The sequence below is a fragment of the Melanostigma gelatinosum genome, assembly GCF_949748355.1.
Source record: "Melanostigma gelatinosum genome assembly, chromosome: 8".
NCBI classification, from domain to species: domain Eukaryota; kingdom Metazoa; phylum Chordata; class Actinopteri; order Perciformes; family Zoarcidae; genus Melanostigma; species Melanostigma gelatinosum.
The window spans coordinates 9182443-9203485 of NC_136641.1; the positions used below are offsets into that span (position 1 = coordinate 9182443).

The 21043-nt window shown below is 43.1% G+C and overlaps 3 protein-coding genes across 5 annotated transcripts in view; 1 reads left to right on the top strand and 2 right to left on the bottom strand.

Moving 5' to 3' along the window:
- nphp4 (nephronophthisis 4) overlaps positions 1-12564 on the bottom strand; it is a 152233-nt gene extending 139669 nt beyond the window's left edge. Inside the window, exons 1-2 of the mRNA XM_079273341.1 lie at positions 12337-12564; positions 11620-11763 (exon numbers count right to left, since the gene is read on the bottom strand). Coding sequence (XP_079129467.1) covers positions 11620-11763; positions 12337-12513 — 321 coding nt within the window. The 5' untranslated portion in view covers positions 12514-12564. The remainder of the gene's footprint in view (positions 1-11619; positions 11764-12336) is intronic.
- A 1630-nt stretch (positions 12565-14194) lies between these two features.
- Positions 14195-17511, top strand: dffb (DNA fragmentation factor, beta polypeptide (caspase-activated DNase)). Of its 2 annotated transcripts, XM_079273166.1 has the most exons (7): positions 14195-14347; positions 15141-15267; positions 15409-15594; positions 15721-15800; positions 15877-16050; positions 16190-16290; positions 16520-17511. In XM_079273166.1, exons 1-7 carry the CDS (start codon positions 14225-14227, stop codon positions 16749-16751), a joined length of 1023 nt encoding a protein of 340 aa, XP_079129292.1. In that variant the 5' UTR covers positions 14195-14224; the 3' UTR covers positions 16752-17511. The 2 variants fall into 2 exon arrangements, with proteins under 2 accessions (XP_079129292.1, XP_079129293.1); XM_079273167.1 differs by lacking the exon at positions 15877-16050.
- Positions 17512-17561: 50 nt separating this feature from the next.
- On the bottom strand, positions 17562-20534 carry cUnh1orf174 (chromosome Un C1orf174 homolog). 2 transcript variants are annotated; one of them, XM_079273316.1, is made up of 4 exons: positions 20417-20504; positions 19250-19306; positions 18571-18942; positions 17562-18209 (listed from the first exon to the last, which is right to left on the bottom strand). In XM_079273316.1, the coding sequence occupies exons 1-4, from the start codon at positions 20429-20431 to the stop codon at positions 18069-18071; spliced, it is 585 nt and encodes a 194-aa protein (XP_079129442.1). In that variant the 5' UTR covers positions 20432-20504; the 3' UTR covers positions 17562-18068. The 2 variants fall into 2 exon arrangements, with proteins under 2 accessions (XP_079129442.1, XP_079129443.1); XM_079273317.1 differs by lacking the exon at positions 19250-19306 and having other exon boundaries at positions 20417-20534.
- Between the last annotated feature and the right edge of the window lie 509 nt (positions 20535-21043).

Below are 21043 nucleotides of genomic sequence, written 5' to 3' on the forward strand. Positions count from 1 at the left end.
GTGTGCGCGTGCGTGTGTGTGTGTTTGCTATTTGGAGGGAAAAGGGATAAGAGGGAGTGACGGAAAGAGAAAAAAGCTAGGAGTCAAGTAAGAATCAAGTCAATATGCACCACACACAGTAGAAGTAAGTCACACACACAGACCAAACACCTCCTCGAGGCTCTCATCACTCCCAACTGTCACATCCGCAGTAGCTCTTGGGGCCCTTGAATTCCCTGGTTCTCACACACACACACACACACACACACACACACACACACACACACACACACACACACACACACACACACACACACACACACACACACACACACACACACACACACACACACACACACACACACACATAGTATATAGCCGTCTATGGGGTGTGCCACTCCAGCGTGTAAAGCTGTTAAGCAGCAGCTGCTCCTGCTAGATGTTTGGTCCCCTTGCCGCTGAAATATTGATCAGTTCTCGGGCAAGGCAGCAGAGTCTGCGATCCCACCGTCCCCATGTATAATTGAAGCGTATATCTCTTAGTGTAGCGCGCCAGTTGGGAGAAGGAATTAAGCCCCGAGGAAAGCTGAAGGCCTGTCTATGCTGCTGTAGCGGCTCCTTTGTCCATCAATCATATGACTTTTTTTTCCCCACACAAAAGGGTGTCATGGGCTCACTACATTTACCGTGGGAAATGCCATGCCTTGTAAAAAAAAAAAGAGAATAGAAGGCAGAAGATAACAAGACTCAATATCGGTTCATGTTTTACTGCTGGCCATTTATCTGAGCTCAAAGCAGTTCAAAAGACGACTCCTTTGGGCCATTTTGTACTCGTGAGCATACAGGAGCAATGTCTTAAAAGATTATTGGGTTTATTTTCCTCATCGCCATTAAATGTAGTGGAAATCAACAACGTGTCAGTCTGTCTCCAACTTTGACTTCCAAAAGATAGACTACGGTGCCCGTGTTCATGGTAATGAAGGAACACGTCACCCAGAGCAATCGTGTGTCTCATTGATGCGTTTTCTTTTTACGACAACAACGGAGCTCTATGGCAATGAAAGTAATTAGCCGTGTCACCGACCGGTGGAGCCTTCCCGACAGAACAATCATTCTGCTGTCATCGCTGTCAGTGTGGGCAGCTCTTTTTGTTGGATGCTGTCGCCGACGACATCACTTCATTGGGACAGAGGCGTGCCGGAGACCTTCCTCAGGATCCCCGAAGATAAACGGGAAAAGACAACCAAGACCAGTAGGTTTTGGGGACATTGTATTTTTTGAATTTAACGGTTTGTCCCTGTAGAAGCAGTGAGCGACACCAACAAGCCGCTACAGCGGGGACAGCGTGTAGAGACGGCATATTCTCACATCTTACTCAATGAATTTAGGATTTATTTCGACAAAACAAGAGTTGCTCATCGTTGGAACAGTGGAAAGACGAACCACGTCGCGTTTTGTGAGCTTTATATTTCTTTAGAATTCTGAAGGGTTGTCCTTTCGTTTGTCCGTTTAGGTGTAAGAATATTTCCTTCTTTGAGTTAATGTTGTGTGTTTGTGAATCGCCGCTAGCCCGCAATGCATCCTGGTCCACGGAGGCACAGCGGGAGCGGCTCAGCAGCGGGAGGGATCAGCTTTTCTATCACGCACTGGGGAATTTACTTCTTCAGACGACTTCATTTACCATCAACTCTGATTGGACGTCCACATGAAAGGCGGCGAATTTTCCCTTGAAGACTAAACATTGATAACAAATCTAGTTCTCACAGTCTATTTGTTCTTCTTATTCCTTCATATATATATATTTGCCACAGTGGTGGTTATGCTTACAATGTCCTGTAAACATGCACTGGTGTGAACACAAACCGCACAGACAGCTTCACAAACAAAGCCACGGGGAAGCAGAGCGACTGAAAAACACAGAATACCACAGCACACACAGTTGTGTGTACGACTATAACACGCAGAGCAGTGCAATAAAGATCACCTGCTGTTTAACACACAGCTCATGAGAGTTTACAAAACATTGTGCTTTGAATTTGATGGTTTACAGACGTCATAATTATAGCTATGCACTTTCAAACAGCCAACATTATGAAACCGTAAATGTCAAAATGAAACATAAACATACACAATAATATACCTCTGTGGTGTGGTGATGTGTTTATACCGTGTCGCCAACTTGACAATCTCTTCAGCCTTGCAAAGAAGAGGCAGAATCAGTCTTCTTTTATCAAAACCTCCCCAGTTATGTAAATCAGTAGCAACAGGTTGGAGAGCCCAGAAGCAACGCATTTGAAATAAAAGCTGATAATTGCACCATTAGAGAAAACACCTCCCACACAGTATACAGTCGAACATGCAAAGTAGTGTGTATATACATATACACAAACACACCGTATATATTGTGCACGGTTACATCTCTAGTCGCCGTCTCTTTTACTGCAGGATCTCTGACATCAACATCATTCTTTTCTGCACAAACAAATATGAAGTGCACCTCGAGTATTTTGGGATCAAGAAGGTCAAGAACGGCCGTTGCTGCTAAAAGGCTCCGCGCAGCCACACGGCTGTTTTCAGTTCACCCGACGAATGGCACCTCTGCTCAGGTTGATGGTGGGACGACGGTGGAAACGACGGTGATGTCACCGCTCTCAACGCACCGAGAGGAATGATGAAAGTGTCGTGACAAGGTGCAAGCTGGAGAGAGATGTCAATCAAGTGCCGACAATAGGTCTAATCAAGGGCCGACTGTGGGGACAGAAATACTGTCCATTTTCCTAACGTGATTTCTTGCTGCAGCTATTCACTGTTTAATGGGATTACTGTCACGTTTCCATTGTTAAAGAGTTAATTACTTCTGCTGGCAGTGGGGACGGGTACTGAGGAGTGGGCTAACTTCAACAAAAGGGAGTGAAAACACAGCAAATGCTCAGCAAGCATAGAATCGTTATTTCACAAAGACGAGCTGGTAATTGCTCTCAGATAGTGTCTCTCTTGTATTTACAGAAGTATGACGTATGTATGTAGCATGTATCAATAGAAAAAGCGATACTTACGAACAGTATCGACACCGGGATCAATCTAACAATACCTATCCCTAAATGTCAAACCTGTAGAAACCCTGACATCATGCTATGCTGCCCATAACCTAGAGCAGTGTACACCAAACTTGTCTTAAATGACCAAATTCAGAATGGGCCTTTTCTATAAATCTTGAGAAAAAGAAAAAAAAGATTTTTTTATTGGCATCACCTTATATTATCTTGAATATATAAACCAGCCATGTTGAAGAGTTATCGTTAACGATACCTGTTTTTTATGCATGTGTTATTAAAAACATTTACACATGTTTAATGTATTATAAATGAGACCAAATAAATGCATTTTGGCAGAGTTAACAGTCTCACATTATTTTCATTTCCTCTTATCAGTTAAACAAAAAAATAGTGTACACTAGCCTTTTGTTTTAGATTTAATGTTAAAAGTAGACTACAATCATCAGAACAGGGATTCCCAAAGTGTGGTGCACGCACCCCTGGTGGTGCGCGAGCTGCCTCTAGGGGGTGCGCGAGAGGAAAAATGTAATGGTGGTCTAATGGTGTAATAATTAATATGAAATATAATTTTCACAAAATAAAAACATGAATGTAACAGACTGTCTCATGTTTGTCGTTCTGGTGTTGACAATGATATGTCCCTTGAGAGTTGCCGTAGCGAAGGCGCAACCCCCGCCTCTGGCCAAAGGAGAAAACAATAATAAAGAGAGTAGCCGTGGGCTGATAAAAGATGTCTCATCTCCCGACTCCAGTTACTACTGTATGATAAGTGCCCTTATACACGAACCCAAGACGCTCGGTTACATGAATTATAAAAATTCCCCTTGTAAGATTTCAATTAAAAACTTACAATTTAATTAATAAATGCACTTCAGCTCCTGCCACCAGACTGTGTTTTACGTACACTAGCTAGCCTAGCTTGTGCAGCTAACCTCAGCTAACAGCTAACTTCATTCATTCAGCAACATTCATGCAAATATGATAAACTGGCTGAAAATCGGGGAAACTGTCAGGTGGGACGGAGGAAGGGATTGCACAGACAAATGGGGAGCACATAGGCCCATCGCAGAGTCAAGGTAAAAAAAGAGGAAACGAGAGAGCATCAGACTGGGAAAAAAAAGAGGAAATATGATGAAAATGAGCCGTGTCTGGGCTTCACTTGGATTGCCAATGCAGATTGCCCAAAGCCACAGTGCGTGGTGTGCAGTGAGGTTCTGGCTAACAGTCTGAAACCCTCTTGTTTACGTCGCTACCTGAACACCAAGCATGCCAGTGCAAGTCAAAAGCCCCTTACATTGTTTATATCGAAATTGGAGGAGTTACAAAACAGCCAAAAACAACTGGAGTCTCATTCCATGTGTGGTGTATAAAGTACTCAAAAGCCATACTTGAGGAAAAGTAAAGATACCTTACTGGAAAACTACTCCAGTAAAAGTAAAAAGTCACCTATTAGAATACTACTTGAGTAAAAGTCTTAAAGTATCTAATATTTATTGTACTTAAGTACAAAAGTACTTAAGTATCAAAAGTAATTTTCTGATATTAAATGTACATCATAACCTGTTCATTGAAAGTAAAAGTACAAGTAAATGCTGTTAATAAAAAAGCAAAGGGTCAGAATGTTGAGAATTATGAAGTTTATTCTTTTAAGTGCTGTGGCACCATGACCAAGGACATGGAGCTGTGTTGAACATAATTGGGTTGCTGTGATCCATTCAGGAGCAACAATGTTCAACATAATATATTGTACATAAGTATACTTTTGCTACTATGAACTGCCTTGTAAACTCCTATGGGCCTGATTTGAACACAATAAAAGTTTTGCTCAAGCTGAATCTGCAATTGGGCGACTGCTCCCATCATAAATCTATCTGATCATCCACAACATGACTCAAATATCAAACATGATCAATACTAAAGCAGCAACACAGTCATTACTTGAAACTGAAAAATGTCGTGAACAGGACATTTTTCAGTTTCAAGTAATGACTGTGTTGCTGCTTTAGATAGATTTGATTTTGTAGCGAGTAACGAAGGTTTCAGGGGAAATGTATCGGAGTAAAAGTATCAGTTTTCTTTGCAAAATGTAGTGAAGTAAAAGTAAACAGAAATATAAGTCGTAAAATAAAGTACAGATACCCAAAAAAAACTACTTAAGTACAGTAACGAAGTATTTCTACTTCGTTACTATACACCACTGCATTCCATGTGTGGTGAATTGTAAATTAAATGTGATAATCTGCCTCTGAGCCTGTGCGTGTGTCCTCACCATCCATATTGCTCTTTAAAAGTGACGCCTTGTGTCACTGAAAGTCATTGAAACTTTGTTGCAGTGTTTCAGGGTGTTTTCACACCTTCAGTTTGTTTGCTTTGTTCTGATTCAGGGATTAATATGATACAATGTTGCAGTTGCCCCTTTGTTCGGTTTGTGTTCACACTGCAACATTTAACAGCGGACTAAATATTGTAAACAAACGCCACGCGCGAGCAAACTGTTCTCTCATTGGTCCGATTTCTATGCGGCTATAAATAGGCTCTGTTGCTTCTTCTTTTTTTTAAGGTGTGGGGGAGTGGGGGTGCGTGAACCCGGACGGGATGTAGAAGGGGGTGCGCGGCCTAAAAAGTTTGGGAACCGCTGCATCAGAACATTCAGGCTGCCTCGTGTGGCCGACAGGTGTACTGCAGGTATAAATGTTAAATAAAAATTATGGAAGAAATTCAGCTAATTTATTTGGCGACCCTATAAAATATTTTCTTTGGAATGACTGATCTAGGGGACAAAACAGAGAAGCAGGATCACTTTCAAAACCAGTTCAACTAAAGGCTGAATCAATGGGCCTCTTCCGTCGCAGATGTTTGCTGGTAATCAGCCTGAAACATCTAAAAAGTCATCAACAGGGAACATAATTCATTCTCCAACAGTTGATTCTTTTCTTGTGGAGTCAAGTTCAGAGTTGACATGAGAGATGATAGATATGAATCTTGTGTGCAGTCAAACGCGACAGACCGCAAAACGCTGTGAATATATAGCAGAGAACAACAAACAGAGAAGTTGTTCTTCGGCTGAGAGGCGTGGAGGCTTCAGCTGGAGCTGGTCGTTACAGCGCTGACAGCTTCAACTTGGCAACGTATTGAGGAGAAACGTGTGCTTTACAGGACGAGTGTGACTGCCGCCATGTATTCATGTACTCCGAGCTGAAGTTTGAACCACGCGGGACTGCTCACTTTGAAAAGCAGCTTGCTCTTTGGAGAACAACTACTCGGGAAACAAAAGCCGAGGAATTGCATGACTGATGTTCAAATGTTTTCCCATCGGTGGAGGCGCTGTCTTCTTCTGCTCGTCAGTGGTTTGAAGTCATGTAATAAGGCTGTGTGTGTGGGGATGAGGGGGTGTTGTTTTCATCGCATAATGGGGACCAGAGTCCGTTCTGCTGTCGGGCTCCTTTGGTTCGGGGTTGTTGGGTTAGCATATAGGTCAGGTGTAGACATGAGTTTAAAGTTAGGAGATGGGACAAAAGAATAAAGGGTAGAGAAGTAAAATAGACATGCTTATGTGTGTGTGTGTCTCCCAGCTTTGTCTGTGCGGTGCAGCCTACGTCATGCCAAACAGCATTCGGAGACCGAGAAAAACAAGAGGTTGCGCGGACAGGAACAAAACTTGGCCTTTTCTCCAAAGCCCAGCTGTCGGCCTGATAATGTTGCACATATGAGAAGAAACCACCGGCTCCCCGTGAAGGCAGGGAGTTCAAATGGAGTGATCACAGTGAGAGACAATGCAGAAAGATGCACATTTCTCTCCTTCTGCCTCCTCCCGCCGATGAACTCCTCCGTCTGAGGCTGACTGTGTGTGTGGCCCAACATTGCCCTCTGCTGGCCACGGCCTCCACTCCCTTTGACTAAGTGCAGCAAAGGAGAGCAACCTTGTGGAAAAGATCCAGACGGTTATCAAACAATCTGAGTCATGATGTGAGAAAAACAGCAACTATTATTCTGGGTGATGTAAGATGTACTGGACTTTGTACCAGGATTTTTTTTAAATACATTAGTCTCCAGATTGTGAATTGGCTTTGCTTAAGAGTTGTTTTTCTTACACATAAGCCCATGACATGGCATTGTTCTTCCTCAGAATCCCATCAAAGGAAATGTGATATCACCTAAATGTCCCTTTGTGCATCCAAGCACATAGACCGAAACAGAAGCAAAGGCCCACATGTTCGGTGTGAATTTAAAGAGCTGTATAAATTGAATTCCATAAATAAAAGCAGGTTCCACAAGATTTGAAAAACATTAAAGCATGTACAAAAAAAACAATCAAACAGTCCCAAAATGTGCACTCTACTAACAGCGGCTCCATAAGTCAGACTTGACAGCTCGACAACAAACGCGCGGAGCGGCACGAAAACAAACTGATGTCGTCATTGCCTCTGCTGGGGAGGAAAGAAATGCCCGAAGCAAGAAGATAGATCTAACAAGAGCTGCCTCTCTCTCCCTCTTTAATCACTGCGCATATTTGCTTTCCAGATGATATTAAAAGCAATCCATCATGGCTGACCGGGGGGGGGGATTGAAGAGAGGATTCCCCCCTCTGACATTATTTAGATATCAAACAGCAATTTGCCACTCATAAATACCAGCATGAATGCAACCGCATCGGGCCAAATCCAATAAAATACATTTTTTTTAAAGCTGGTGCAGCTCTTGCGGCACGACACCGAGAAGGCCAGCCCCACTTTATCATCCTGATGGGATATGATGTGCTTTATAGTATTACCCTGGATGGATAATGGGATTTGGACACTTATTGGGATACCAAGTGGGTTTTTATATACGGGCTACGACTATTATGGCGGATCAAAGTGAGGCCATACGCTGTGAGAGATTGTTCGATCAAAAAGGACATGGAGCAGAGGGAAGGAGAGAAAACAGATGGTGATAAAAACTGGGAATCAGAATGTGCCATAGCTGTGACTCATTGGTGTCTCTGTTAGAAAAAAAGAAGAAAAAAAAAGACTTGTGCAACGCATTAATCAGCCAGCTACAGCATCACAGTGTTATTTCCTTTAAAAAGAGTTTCTCAAAACATCTCGAACAACAGCTCGCACCGAGAGCAGATCAGGCACCGTGAACATCAGGAGGCTACGGAGGAGCTCGGCAGCGCTCCGACGCCGTCGTAAAACAGTGGGTGACATGGCCTCCAACCAGGATGTTCAGAGGCCTTCAGATGTCTGATTGAGAGAGAACACAGACATCCAGCTGTTCCACAGATATCCGCTCAAAAATAAGATAATGACTTAAAAGAGACGGCAAACGCGACGCTGAGAGACCCACTTTCAGCAGATGAAACCGAGGACCCTTTCACAAGAAACTCCTCTGGCTGACTGCATCTTCCCAGTGGAGGATCGAGGTTCAAGCTCTACGCGATCGCAGGAACGCCTCATCGGTTGTGTCTTAAGGCAGAAGGTGCGGAACAGCTGCCATCAGCAGTGATGCTGTTGTGCCTGGATGAACAAGGAAGAAGGGCAGGGAAAAAAAGTCTGGCTCGTTCCCTCATTCTGTAAAATGATTGCTTTCAGTGCGACGTGTATAATAACATCATAAGTCACCACAATCAGAGACGTTTCTCCCAAAAATAAGTCTATTTCTCGTGTTTTACCGACATTGAATGTCGCAGCCATTTCCACATGTAATTGCAGGGTAAACACAGGTGTGATTGAAAAAAAATAAACGATGGCCCTGTTCCATTTAGGTGGGCAGGGGCCCTGGTGTTGTGCGTGCTGGCTCACCGTAATGGCTGTGACACGAAATAGAATGGGACCTTCATCAGTTGTATCAATTACCCCTGTGTTTACCCTGCTATTACATGTCAAAATGGCTGCCGTGAGAAGGGTTCATTGGTTGTGAGGGATGTCTGGTTGCACAGTCTTCCTGGCCTCGTTTCCTGTTTCCTGAGGACCGAAAAGTCTCACTGCGACTGCGTGCTTCTACTGCGGCAGCCTGGTGTCATTCTCAGGCGCAGCGAACGGGCCGTGCTAGCGTAGCGGCTCCTCGCTCGAGCGTGGCGCGCTTCTCAGGGCCTGTGGATTCATCAACACATGTGTCGTGCTGCCTTCGGGTGCTGCAGGGACTTCGTGAACTGAAGCAGAAGCTTTTTATACATTGTGAAGCAGCCGTGGACAGCAGATAGTGGAACTAATTACTCTGGACACAAAGAAATAAGTAAAAGAAGATTGTTCTTTTGACTACAAGTAAAATGCATCAGAGTGTGGCGTTCTTGACCAACAGTGTAAAGGGTTGTTGGAAGCCATCAACTTTAACTTTGACCACAGTACAGGAAACAGACCAGAGGGCGCCTCGCTAAACGAAAAGAGACCCTTTCAACTTGAACGGATACGTGAAGATAAACTGATTCATATTTGATCTTTCCGTTGGTCTACGACGTTCTCTTTAGCGTTTTCAAGAAGCGATTGGACATTTCATCATCAAAGCACATCCTTCAAAGACATCACACACTTTGCACATCAAAAAAAAAAGGTGTTTCTTTGTTCCCTCTGTCTGATGATGATTACAGAGGAGAAACGACTCGGAGAACAATGATTGGGAAGAGTAAAGAAATGAAGTGCAACGAATTGAGACTCAGAACCCCCACGTTTGACTGAAACTGCGGGACAAATTCATTCACGTTTACAATTACAAGACAATACAGCCTGAAGTGTTGCTTGTTCAGAGCCGCTCAACCACAGCAGAAAGAATACGACAGGAAGTACGAGGAATTGCACCAGCTTTACCTCCAAAGTTTTTCGCTTTCATTCATACGATCTGCATCCGAACACTAACGCGGAGCTGAAAGTGATACCACGAGTTAGAACAGAAGGCTTGTAGAATGAAGAAATTGGAACATCGGGATGCTCGGATGCTCGCCTCAGTGTGCCGCTGAGTCACACAACTCAGTCGTGATGTTTAAAGTGATCGATTGTTGCAGTCAAGCCAAATGGTCCATTTTGAATTCACTGGGCTTCTCGCAGGTTTTATGTCTCTGCTGCTAACAATCTGCCGCTGGTTCTCTGCGGCGCTGCTGAAGTTAAACATGTAATGGCAGCCACAGAGAGAGCTGACAGAGGGGTCTGTTATTGCTCACTCGTGCGGATGAGCAGAGAACTAATGAGATGCATCTGCGAAACACCTTGAAGGAGGCAGACACACCGCTCTGGAAAGCGCTAGATGTTGAGTTATTGTACCCGGTGCATGCTGTTTGCAAATCAATCAACTCTTTTTCGTTCACATCTGGCCGGAAGGAGAGTGAAAACTGAGAGGGCTGAGAGTTGAAATAGCAAGATACACCAAAGCCTCTGCCAGGATTTGTGCAGTTGAAATGCACTGTTTGTAGTACATTATCACACCAAAAGACTACAAACTGTAGCGTCACACTCATCCACTGCTTACAGTTAATGATCTCTGATTCATTTTTAGCTATGACTCTCACACACATCGCAATTGTTAGGGTGAAGTTTGTTGCCTTTCATTTCTAATCAGAGAGCAGGACTGCTTTATCGCAATATAGAATTAATGCAGGATTTTTGCATCAATGTGATGAATTACATTTTTTTGTGGGGGGGTATATAATTATCTGGCTAAGCCAAAAACAAACATTTTATTTATAAATCTTCAAGGGAATGTAGTAAATCATGTTATATAATGATACTGCAGAGCAAAGTGATACATCATAACAGAGGATTTCATCCATGTCGCCCGTTCCTGCTGGGGTTGCTTGCTTACCTCGACAGATCAGCGTCATCAAACTGCGCACACACGCACACACACACACACACACACACACACACACACACACTCTCTCCCAATACTTCTGGATGTTATATTTCTGAACTTCAGCTTTGATAAACGGTGTTATTGTTGCTTCTTGAATGCTTTGTTATTGTTGCTTCTGCAGCTTTTGAATGTAATAGAGAAACATCAGGTTTTCAGAGGATTTAGGGACATAGTTTAACTTTATACATTCATTGTGTGATTGTTAAATGTATGAAACCTCTTCACTCTGTAACAATAACTGGACACGTTTCATTAGTGGCACCTGCCTGATCACTAATGGATCTGCTATTCATTGCGTCTGTATTGTATCCATCATTTTCTTGAGAAAAGTCCCCTGTAATAACTCTCCTAAGTTGTTGCTTTGTATAAAAAGTGCTCTTCCTCAACTTGCAGGGTGAGGAAGAAGATGATTATAAGACGGGACTTGTTGAATGCAACTGGAATCACGTTTTGGTAATAAGGGCACTTTGTAACTCGCTGAGTTTAGACTGACAATGTTCTCAAGAGCGCAGAAGAACACAGTGCAATCATCAGTGCTAATTGTAAGCCTTGAGTGGTGGAGCTTTTGAGATGGTTGTAATTAAGTCATGGCTGTGCCAAATTTATTTAATTTAAGCTTGAATGGGCATTGATTTCACTATATAATCATCAATCCACTGCTAATCAAAAACAGCATGAGAGAAGTTTGAAATTGAGCCAAACACACAGTGCATCACATCTGCAGCTGTCTGGCCTTATCTCAGTGTGATGGTAAAGATACCTCGTTGAGGGAGATCTTGTTGTTTTTCATCCTCTGGGGTGGACTTCTCCATGTTTTCCCAAAGAAGTGCTGATGGTTTCTGTCAAACAGGGTCACTCGCAGCTGGTAGGTCACATCTGGTTCCCCCCCTGACATCTCCTGGGTCTAAAAAGGAAAAACACACACACACACATTAGAAAAGTCACAGGTAATCGTCGCCCTAAAAGGTTTACATGTATGACAAATCCAATTTAACAAACATCCACCAGTGGGTTTCACTCCAGAACTTTATACAAGATTCAAACGCTAAAATCTGCATATCCATGTAATAATTGGTGTGTATTACAACAATCTAAGTTATCTTAAAAGTGTTTCTTATTTCCATGAGACGCGTATGTGACTTACTGCAGTGGCGTTTGGTGGAATATCTCTAAACCGCATTTGCAAAGAGCACACATAGCATTCTGACATGGGTATCTGCCAGTGGTCAATGTAATTGCCTGGTTGATAAAATGTCACCTTAGATTGTTAAACTTTTGCTCTTTGCGTCAGACGCACTGTGACGTATCATAAAGTATAGGGGCCTGTATCATACCTTTGATACCTAGTTATCATATAAAGACAGCCGAAAATTACAACAGACTATAGGTGTGTTCATACCCCCCACCTCATCTCTGCCACGAGCAGAACTCTTTCTAAATCTGTATCAAGCGTTCAGCGTTAACTGTGAGCAATCACCTGCGGGAGGTGAGCTGCAGTGAGTCGGCTGAGGTGGAGCTGGAGACCGGTGGACTGGGTGAAGTGGTTTTCCAAAGCCAGGCGAACTGTCTGGCTGGGCGGAGGAACCACCCGGCTCCTTTCAAACACTTCTCTCCAGCCGTCCGCCATGTTGAATGTGTCTTCTGTTTTGACCATATCCTGTAGTTAATAGTAAAACGATGATGCCATAGCGAAAGTACGGACATACAGCGTAAGACAGAGTTGTTACTGTGAATGTTTATCTTCTCCACCCATTTAGATTTTCAAACCCGCGGCCGCCATATTGAAATCGGATTGTACTACTCAGCGCACAGGGGTTAGATGAGTCAGTGATTTCATCACTATATTCACGATTAAAACAACAATGCAAATAGTATACATTTAATATGTGACAAAGTTACTCATACGTCGAGTAATTTCACCCCGAAACTGAACATCAAAACAGTACTTCACAATGTTCGCATTTTAACCTCTGAACCTTTCATTTGGTATGTCCCGTCGCGCTGCATCAGTTGCTATGGTAATGTTCACTTTGTCATAGGGGTCTACGGTTTAGGACGTTAAATTCAGCAAAGTGAATAAAACATCCACTGTTATGTCAGTACCATGTATACTTAGAATGAGGTATATTATAATAACATAAACGTAACATTATTTTAAAGATATATTGACATTATTCGTAGTAGGAGTAGTAAAAAAGGGTCGGTAGTTCTTTTTTATGACAAAATGTGACAACATTTCCTGTGACTGCCTGATAAAGTTAAGGAGAATAATGTTCAGATCTTATTTTTCCCAGTTCATCTGATTGTCCTCTTTATCTGACTTCAGGTGTGTCTTTGATAAATGGAAATATAATTGATTCCTGGGTGAAATGGCTGAACAATGAGTTCATCTCCTAACAATGTCAGACATATCCAAGGCAGTATGATGCTCAAAATAGACATTACACGAGAAGCCCTTCAGACAGTCAAGAGGTTAAGTATAAAATAAAGATGTATTCGTGAGAAGGGATGATTTTATTTAAATTATTGCTTTAGGTTCGGCCAATATTAGCCTATATGATGGGGTTCCTCTGAGTGCCAGAATTTGAGCGCAATTGTGGATGACAGGACTGCAAAAGTACAGAGCCCCCAAAATAGCACAAGATTAGTTTACTTTATTTTCTACAAGCTACCCACATAAGTGACCGTACAGTCAGTGACATTACTAGTGGAGTGGAGTAAAAGTTACTATCTCCAAATGGAGAGGGCCAGCACAATTCAAGTTGATTTATTTATTCCTGCGACATTTAATGACCCATCACTTTGAATGTAAACACCAAGCACTTTGCCTCCCACGTGTTCTGTCTTGCATGCAACAACCTAAAGAGTGATCATTTACTGTAGTATTATACATGAGGTTTTGAAGTCATTGTACTTTGATTGCCATATCCTGACACCCTATATACCTCTAATTTTAACATACTGTAAAATTGTAGCTTTCCATCAACCAGTTACATCAAAATGCTGCTTACGCATTAATGCATAATAATATAATTAATTCATTAATAGTATACAATACATCTATATGACCCTGCGTGGGGCCGTGCAGTTTTGCGTTGCACGAGTTGCCTGCTTTAAGATTTTATCAACTTTGACAATGATGTATTTTTACTTTTGAAAGCAGGACTTTGAGTATTTTAAAACTGTATGGCAGCTCTTACTTATATATCTGAACACTTCATCCAGCAGTAAAAGCAGCGTCCCAACAAGCAGAGACAACGTGAGAACACGACCACTAGGGGGCAGCAGCGGACCGGTCTGTGAGCGCAGTCAGCCCCGAGACGAAGAAGAAGGAAGCGGTAGCTACAAACTACAAAAACAGTTCAATGTTCGGACTGTTCAGGAAAAACAAGCCCGTGAAAATAAGGAGTTGCAATCAAAATATAAAGTATGGCGTTGCGGCGAAAGACATGAACGAGTTGCTTAAGAAGGGCTGCAAGCTACTACAGGTGAGCTAGTTTGTTTTCTTCTGGTTTGTTTTAACAGCCGACAGTTCCGCTTTCTCTACGGACAGAAAATGAAAAGTGAGACCGGTATGCTGACATGTACACGACACCGATATAAGATGAGATACAACTTTATTTATAACGCACGATGGACATTTAGCATTACAGAAGCACGTAGAGAGGAAGCTAGATGTACAGTTCATTACACTACACCAGTGTCTGTAATGTACGCGCAAAAACAAGTGATTTTATTGTAAAGCTCATTTAAAACATCTCAAAATGAAATGTTACATAGGACCAAGTGTGTTTCAGAGATAGCAGCCAAAACACTTTATCTTCATCCAAAAGGAGGGCAGATAAGCAGACACCGCCTGCGCTCCTGCACAAGATGGATGTATTCATGTTATCTGCACAGACTTTATCTGAAGTTAATTCATCTAAAAAGAACCACAGGAACTACAAAGACACACGCACAAAAAACAGATCGTATTTCGTCATCATAATTCCTTTCTGGGAATTAATGGCTTCAAATTCTGTAAAACAAAAAAAACATCTTTCATGAGAACACAGCTGACTAGCACAAACTTGTTTTTTGTCCTCATCACAGTATTCGCAGTGGTCAAAGTGTGAGAGATAGTGAGCATTCCTTTTGAATTATGAGACACTCGAAAAATACATTAAAAGGAATACATTTTTGAAATGGCTCAGAATTTGTGAGGCTTTGTCCAACACATCAGTGAGAATAAAATCCCTTGTAAAATAGTTAAGAGTAAAATTATACATTTGTCATTTCCAGTTGCCATCTTCTGGTGCACACGTTTGTTTGTATGCGGATGGGACAAAAGTTACGGAGGAATTCTTCCAAACTCTGCCGGACAACACGGAGCTGGTTCTCCTCTGCAGGGATGAGACATGGAGTGGAGGTAGGACAATCATCCAAACAGACACCATTAAAAAACAAAATCAAGACAAATGCTTCAACTGTATGTACCCTGACCAGACAGACTAAGTTTAGAAGTAGGATGATGTCTGACCCCCTATAACCCATGTGGTTCCAACTCCAGTTGTGTGCGACATCGGCCGGCTACTGAGCGCAGACCGGCACGCCGATGGCCTCATTGAAGCGGCCAGAGGGCTCCTCTCTGATGAGCAGTCTCCTAAGAGGCGTAAAATCCTGACAGACCTGCTGCGCAACCTGGAGGACAGATCTGAGCTGGAGAGCAGAGAGGAGGATGAAGATTGGTTCAAAGGTGCAATGTCAAATGGAGACCCAGGACACACTTTATATTTGCTGCGAAAATGTTCCCCTTAAACACTTGAGCCGGCTCCAATTTCATCTGCGTTTGAGTTTGTCGTTAAGTGGGGTTTCATTCCAGGTGTTGACGCTCGATTCAAGACAAAGTCGGCCTACATGAAGTTCAACTGCGAGAGCCGGATACGAGGCTACATGAAGGAGGTAAAGCTCCTTATTCTGCTCAGGAATCTAAAGGGGCGAGTGGCACGACAATCTAAAAGTGTGTCTCTGTGGTCAGGTGGATGCTGCCGCTAAAGCCACACAGAAGGCTAAAGTCAGGGCGGAGGTTGTGAAAACATCCAAATGCCTGGCGGAAATGCTGAAGACGGCGAAGCACAACGGCTGCTACTTCGACAGGACGGTGAAGGAAGCAGATCGCCTCTGTACTCTGGCGGGGTGGTTTACCTGCCAGGTATTACAGGAGTCACCCCCATTTGATGCATTTCTATAACTTCCTGGTGACCCTTTACAACTTACGAGACATTTTGAAAGAACTGGACCTGCTTTTGAGCGTGTCGTTTACGCCTCTTTCTTCTCTGTTGCCTCCTCAGGGATCATTTGAGCTGGAAGAGTGCCCGTCCCTCCACTCCATCAACCCCTACGGCAGCCGAGAGAGCAGGATCGTCTTCAGCACATGGAATCTGGACCACAGGTCGGACTCTATAAGGAAGAGAAAAGAAAGGGGGAAAAAAAAGCATTTCACTGTCACAAAGTGCAAACCAAGCCTAGCTATGGGCCTTGTACATTCATTCATACAGTTAATTAGGCATGGAGTTGTCCTCCGCATGATAGATCTGACACAACAGCTGACAGACATTTTAAAACATACCTGCTGATTGAAGAACACATTTCTTCTTCTTCGGTGGTGTGTGTGTGTCCAGGATTGAAAAGAAGAGGACGATCATTCCCGCTCTGCTGGAAGCTCTGCAGAGTCACGGGAGCGCCGACGTCAACGTGGGCTACTTCTACCGCCTGCTGTTCACCAGGGAGAACCTGAAGCTGGTCCACATCGTGTGCCACAACAAAGGAGCTCACAACATGCTGTGCGATGCCGCGGAGATTTTTAACTCGGGCGACACGAAACCGAAGGGCAGGAAGAGGCGCTTGGTGTGAATATTTTCACCCTTGCCTCGCTTGATATTTTTTTTAAAGCCATATTGTGCTTTGTGAACCAGTGAAGCCTACAGAGTTTTAATACAGACAGACAGTGCTTCGTTAGACAAACACTTAAACCAGGAAATCATGAAAAACATTTATTTTTGTCTTTGTTGGCACGGTGATGTAAGAATGCATGAATTGATTACAACGCGGCGTTCACTCAGTCAGAAAGTTGCATAGGAGTGAACAGCACTAGTGCAATTACCTCAAAGTTAGAAGACGAGATAACATTTCGTCGAAGTCAAGCTTAAGTAATCATCACTTCACTCGCATGCTGAAGACCGACCACAGACCTCAATGATTTTAGTCCAGGTTTTGTTTTCCTTACATCCTATCATGAACCTAACAGCTGCATTAATATATATGTAAATATATATGTATATATGTTACAGATGTGTAGTGCAGTTAAGCAGCTGCCAAAAAACAAACTGGGCAAAGATGTGTTGACGATGAATATTAGACACTTGGTGAACAATGATATTCATCTCAAAACGCTGAATTTGATATTAAAAGCTCTCAATATGGAACTGCTCTTTGACGCGTGTACCCTCCTTCCGCTCCACATATATAACAACTTGTAATTTGGAGATTGTTTTTTCCCCCGTTTTTTTATTAGTGCTGTTTTGGCATTTCTCAAGGGTAATCTCAAACTTCAAAACATGCACTAAAAATATCAAGCAGTGTGTTCTGTAGCCTGATCCTTATCTAAATAAAGTGCTGCCAACAACCCCCCCCCCCCCCCCCCCCCCAAGGCAAAACCACCAAAGTTGACAGAACAATGGCGGTGTGTGAGCATAAATTCTGCAATAAATAAAACGGGCACTATTGTACATGTCCCAGTGCTGTAACCATGTTAAAAAGTATCAAATGAAATAAGATATTCGGGTATCAAGCTAAGTGAAAACAATTTGGGATTTTTTGTCGTGTCCTTGTCGAGTCATCAACGACCTGTTTACCACCAACAACGTGCTTTAAAGCTTTCAACAGAGTCAGAACTACCGGTGGTAAACTGCTAAACAACGGCGATGGTGAGGCCAACCGCAGAGTCGGCTCCAGCAACAGTTCACGCCTCCCTCACTCGCGTCGTAGCGAGCAACTTCATCCCCGGTGAATCGGGAGCATCGTCACACACATGCTTTATGTGTGACGGCGTTATGAATTAAGGACCGACTGAATCTCAATAGCAGTTTAATTTTTGCCTGCTTTTTCTTGAGTGCTGAGAGTTGTATGTGCGTCCCCGGGGCATGACTTTCTGAGTGCAGTTCCTCTTCACTAAGTGTCCGCTCTGCCGTCTCCCTTCATACTGAGGAGGCCCGCCTCCTCTTCGTCGCTGGCCTCTGGTGCGTAGTAATGTCGCCTCCTGTGCTCCCCTCGCACACGGGAGCAGGTCTCCGACGATCTCTGAGGGAAGTCCTGCAGCATAGAAGAGTGGACGTTTGTAATTGATTCAATCTTCACCCAAACAATCAAACATATATGTGCTGCAACATTTGAAAGTAGTAGTAGGCCTTGCATTCCAAAGCTTTTATGAGTTAGCCCCTAAACGTATTGAGTGTACTTTAAAAATACAAAGTCCTGTCATGTAATGTAATGAAATGAAAGCTTTCAAACTGTTTAGTGTCTGTTTATCTTTGTTGAGTGTCTTATCAACACAGCCACTCCTTAAACTGGCCACCAGCTGGGGAAGCTTTCCACTGCAAGAGCCTCAAGCAACATAATCCAACCAGAGTCACAGATTGTCCCTAAAAAGTGGCAATAAAGAAACCGACCTCACCTGTACGGCGTCCAAGTTTCCAAAGAACTGCTCCACGGGAAGAATCTGATTGCTGTCGTCATCCGGGAAGATGTTTTTGCTGGTTTCCTCACAGTCCATGTCCTCGGACTCCTGCTTGTCACAGACGCCCTTCACTCTGGGGCTGTCCGGTTCCGGCCTCGTCCTCAGTTCGTTTTCTTTGCCCTCCTGTCCCTCGAGCTCCGGTGACGCCGAGCACCTCCTCCTGTCTGCCAGCTGGTGGCATTCACAGCTGATGCGAGAGAGCCTCTCCAGAGGAACGTCCGCTTTGCTGCAAACGTCGACCACCGAGCTGCTCTCTGCTGCCGGCTGAGTCTTTGGACTTTTCGTACATCCACTTCTCGGAGTCGAAGCCTGCGAGAGGGTTAAAGACCAGGGTTAGGATGACGTCACACTTCACCATGATCGATTTCCGGTTGCTCTTATGCCAACGTACATCATCCGACATCCGTAAAAGGACGCAAGACACACTGTACAGCCAGCCTAATGCGCGTGTCAAGTACAAGTTCTCAGATGCAGTTGTGAAAGTCTAGCCAGTTGTAACAAATAGGGAAGAAAAAAAATACATCAAACATGGTAAGTTGTTTGAAGAAAGACATTCGATTTAAGATCTTTACTCTTTATACAGGCCGTTCTCTCCGGTTTACAGGTGAACACAAACCTTTCTGGAGCTGCTCTTCCTCTTTCTGGGCCTCAAGCTGGCAAGTCGACCAGGCATCTGCAAAGCAGCATAACGTGGTTTGTTTCATCCCGTGTGGCAAAACTCAATCAAAGCGACCGGTTCACGGAAAAAGGTTGGTTTTTATCTGCTTTAAGCCAAATGCAACAAGCTTCAGTGATATCGCAAGCCAACCAACTTTCCAAAACACAGCCCTGTAAAAGAGTGGGTCAGCATCCATTCTTTCTTACGTGAGCCAGCTTTAAAAGAACAAGACTGAGGTATTTTACTGCGAAAAGTGCTTCCAAGCAACGAGTAACGCTTGGTTATGTCTGTGTGTGCATTTCAAACGGCTGCCCCGGATAATCACCGTCACAGCGAGTAAGTTTGCCATATTAACTGTTATGCAAGGTTTTAGTTTCCCTAACCCTAAAGTAAGGGTGCTTAGAAACAAAATAATTTAATAATTCTTTTTTTTTCACTTTAAAAGTTGATATGGGACAGACATGCTGGTTTAAGATGAATCAATAATATGCGGGAAAGCAGCGTATGCAGCACCTTTTAACAGTGTATATATTTGTGAGACCCACCATGGCTCTCTAAAGTCACCTGAGCAGTTTGAAACCACAAAAACGCCCAGGTGACCCCTCTGGACAGGCTCCTCCCCCCCCAAAAAAATGTTGTAGTCAGCCATGACCCCGTGACTCGGAGACCTCCGGTCATCTTCGGGGGTTTAATCGCTTTTAATACGCTAACGCTACGTCTGCACACATCAGGCGAGTCAAAGCAGTTGGCGAGTTGAAGTTCACAAAAACAGTTCTAAGTAACGAACAGTAAATAAAATACAACTGGACCAGTAACATAACTGCGCTTTTTGGTTATTAAAGTCCATGCGCACTGTTAGTAAATAAACCATCATGGCGACCTGTAACTGACGGTAGTTAGCTGACAGGCAGCTAATTAGTAGATGAACGTTACTCCATGGTAGCTCTTAGCTGTCTTGCTAGCCTCATTAGCGTGTAAGTTAGCCAATATGTCGAGATGCATTACCGGACACTTCCGTTAGCTCTGGTAAGGTCTTAGTTGTTCCCTATCTTCCTAGTCTGTCGTAACCACGGACAACACTGGAGTCATTATTGTGCCTTGTGAATCAGCCTAACGTGAGCTTACCTTAACGCCTTCCATGTGCTCTATTTACCAGCGCAATGCCTCTGCGTTTCAAGTCTCGACTCTGTACTTTATTATTCTTCAAACTAAATGTCTAAAAAAAAGTCAGTCTTCGTCTTCTTCGTTGGTTTTTAACGGCAGTTTACATCCTTAATGTTCCACTACTGCCACCTTCTGGAGCTAGTCGACTCCTACAGGGTCCGATTTGGGATTCTTCTTTCTTCCCACACTTTAACCCTTGTGCTGTCCTCCCGACTGCCATACACTTGTTGTCCTCTGGGGTCAAAAATAATTAATATACTGTAAAGGTTTTAGTTTTAATCCGTTTTTCAATCATATATTCAATAATTCATTCATAGTTCTTTTTCATAATGTAGTTTTTCTAAATTAATAATCAGTTAATAATTCAAATAACTAATTTTCAATCATTTATAGTTCTTGGAAATAAAATGTATTTATCAATAACTTTTTTATTTCATTCACACACCTATATACATATATATATATATATATATATATATATATTCATAAATGTATATGTAAATTATAATGATATGAATTAATTAAGTTCCCACATTGTTTCCCCCTTATTCATTAACGTCACATCTTGTTCCCTTGCACCTACATGCA

What these genes read in the sequence shown, in the direction of transcription:
- cUnh1orf174 (XM_079273316.1), bottom strand. An exon ending in GGAAGAGCAGCTCCAGAAAG is followed by an intron (nt 18,943 to 19,249) that starts GTTTGTGTTCAC and finishes ACCCTCTCGCAG; the next exon opens with GCTTCGACTCCGAGAAGTGG. An exon ending in GAAACTTGGACGCCGTACAG is followed by an intron (nt 18,210 to 18,570) that starts GTGAGGTCGGTT and finishes TCTATGCTGCAG; the next exon opens with GACTTCCCTCAGAGATCGTC.
- dffb (XM_079273166.1), top strand. Translation starts at nt 14,225, where the DNA reads ATGTTCGGACTGTTCAGGAAAAACAAGCCCGTGAAAATAAGGAGTTGC. An exon ending in TACGAGGCTACATGAAGGAG is followed by an intron (nt 15,801 to 15,876) that starts GTAAAGCTCCTT and finishes CTCTGTGGTCAG; the next exon opens with GTGGATGCTGCCGCTAAAGC. An exon ending in CGGGGTGGTTTACCTGCCAG is followed by an intron (nt 16,051 to 16,189) that starts GTATTACAGGAG and finishes TTGCCTCCTCAG; the next exon opens with GGATCATTTGAGCTGGAAGA.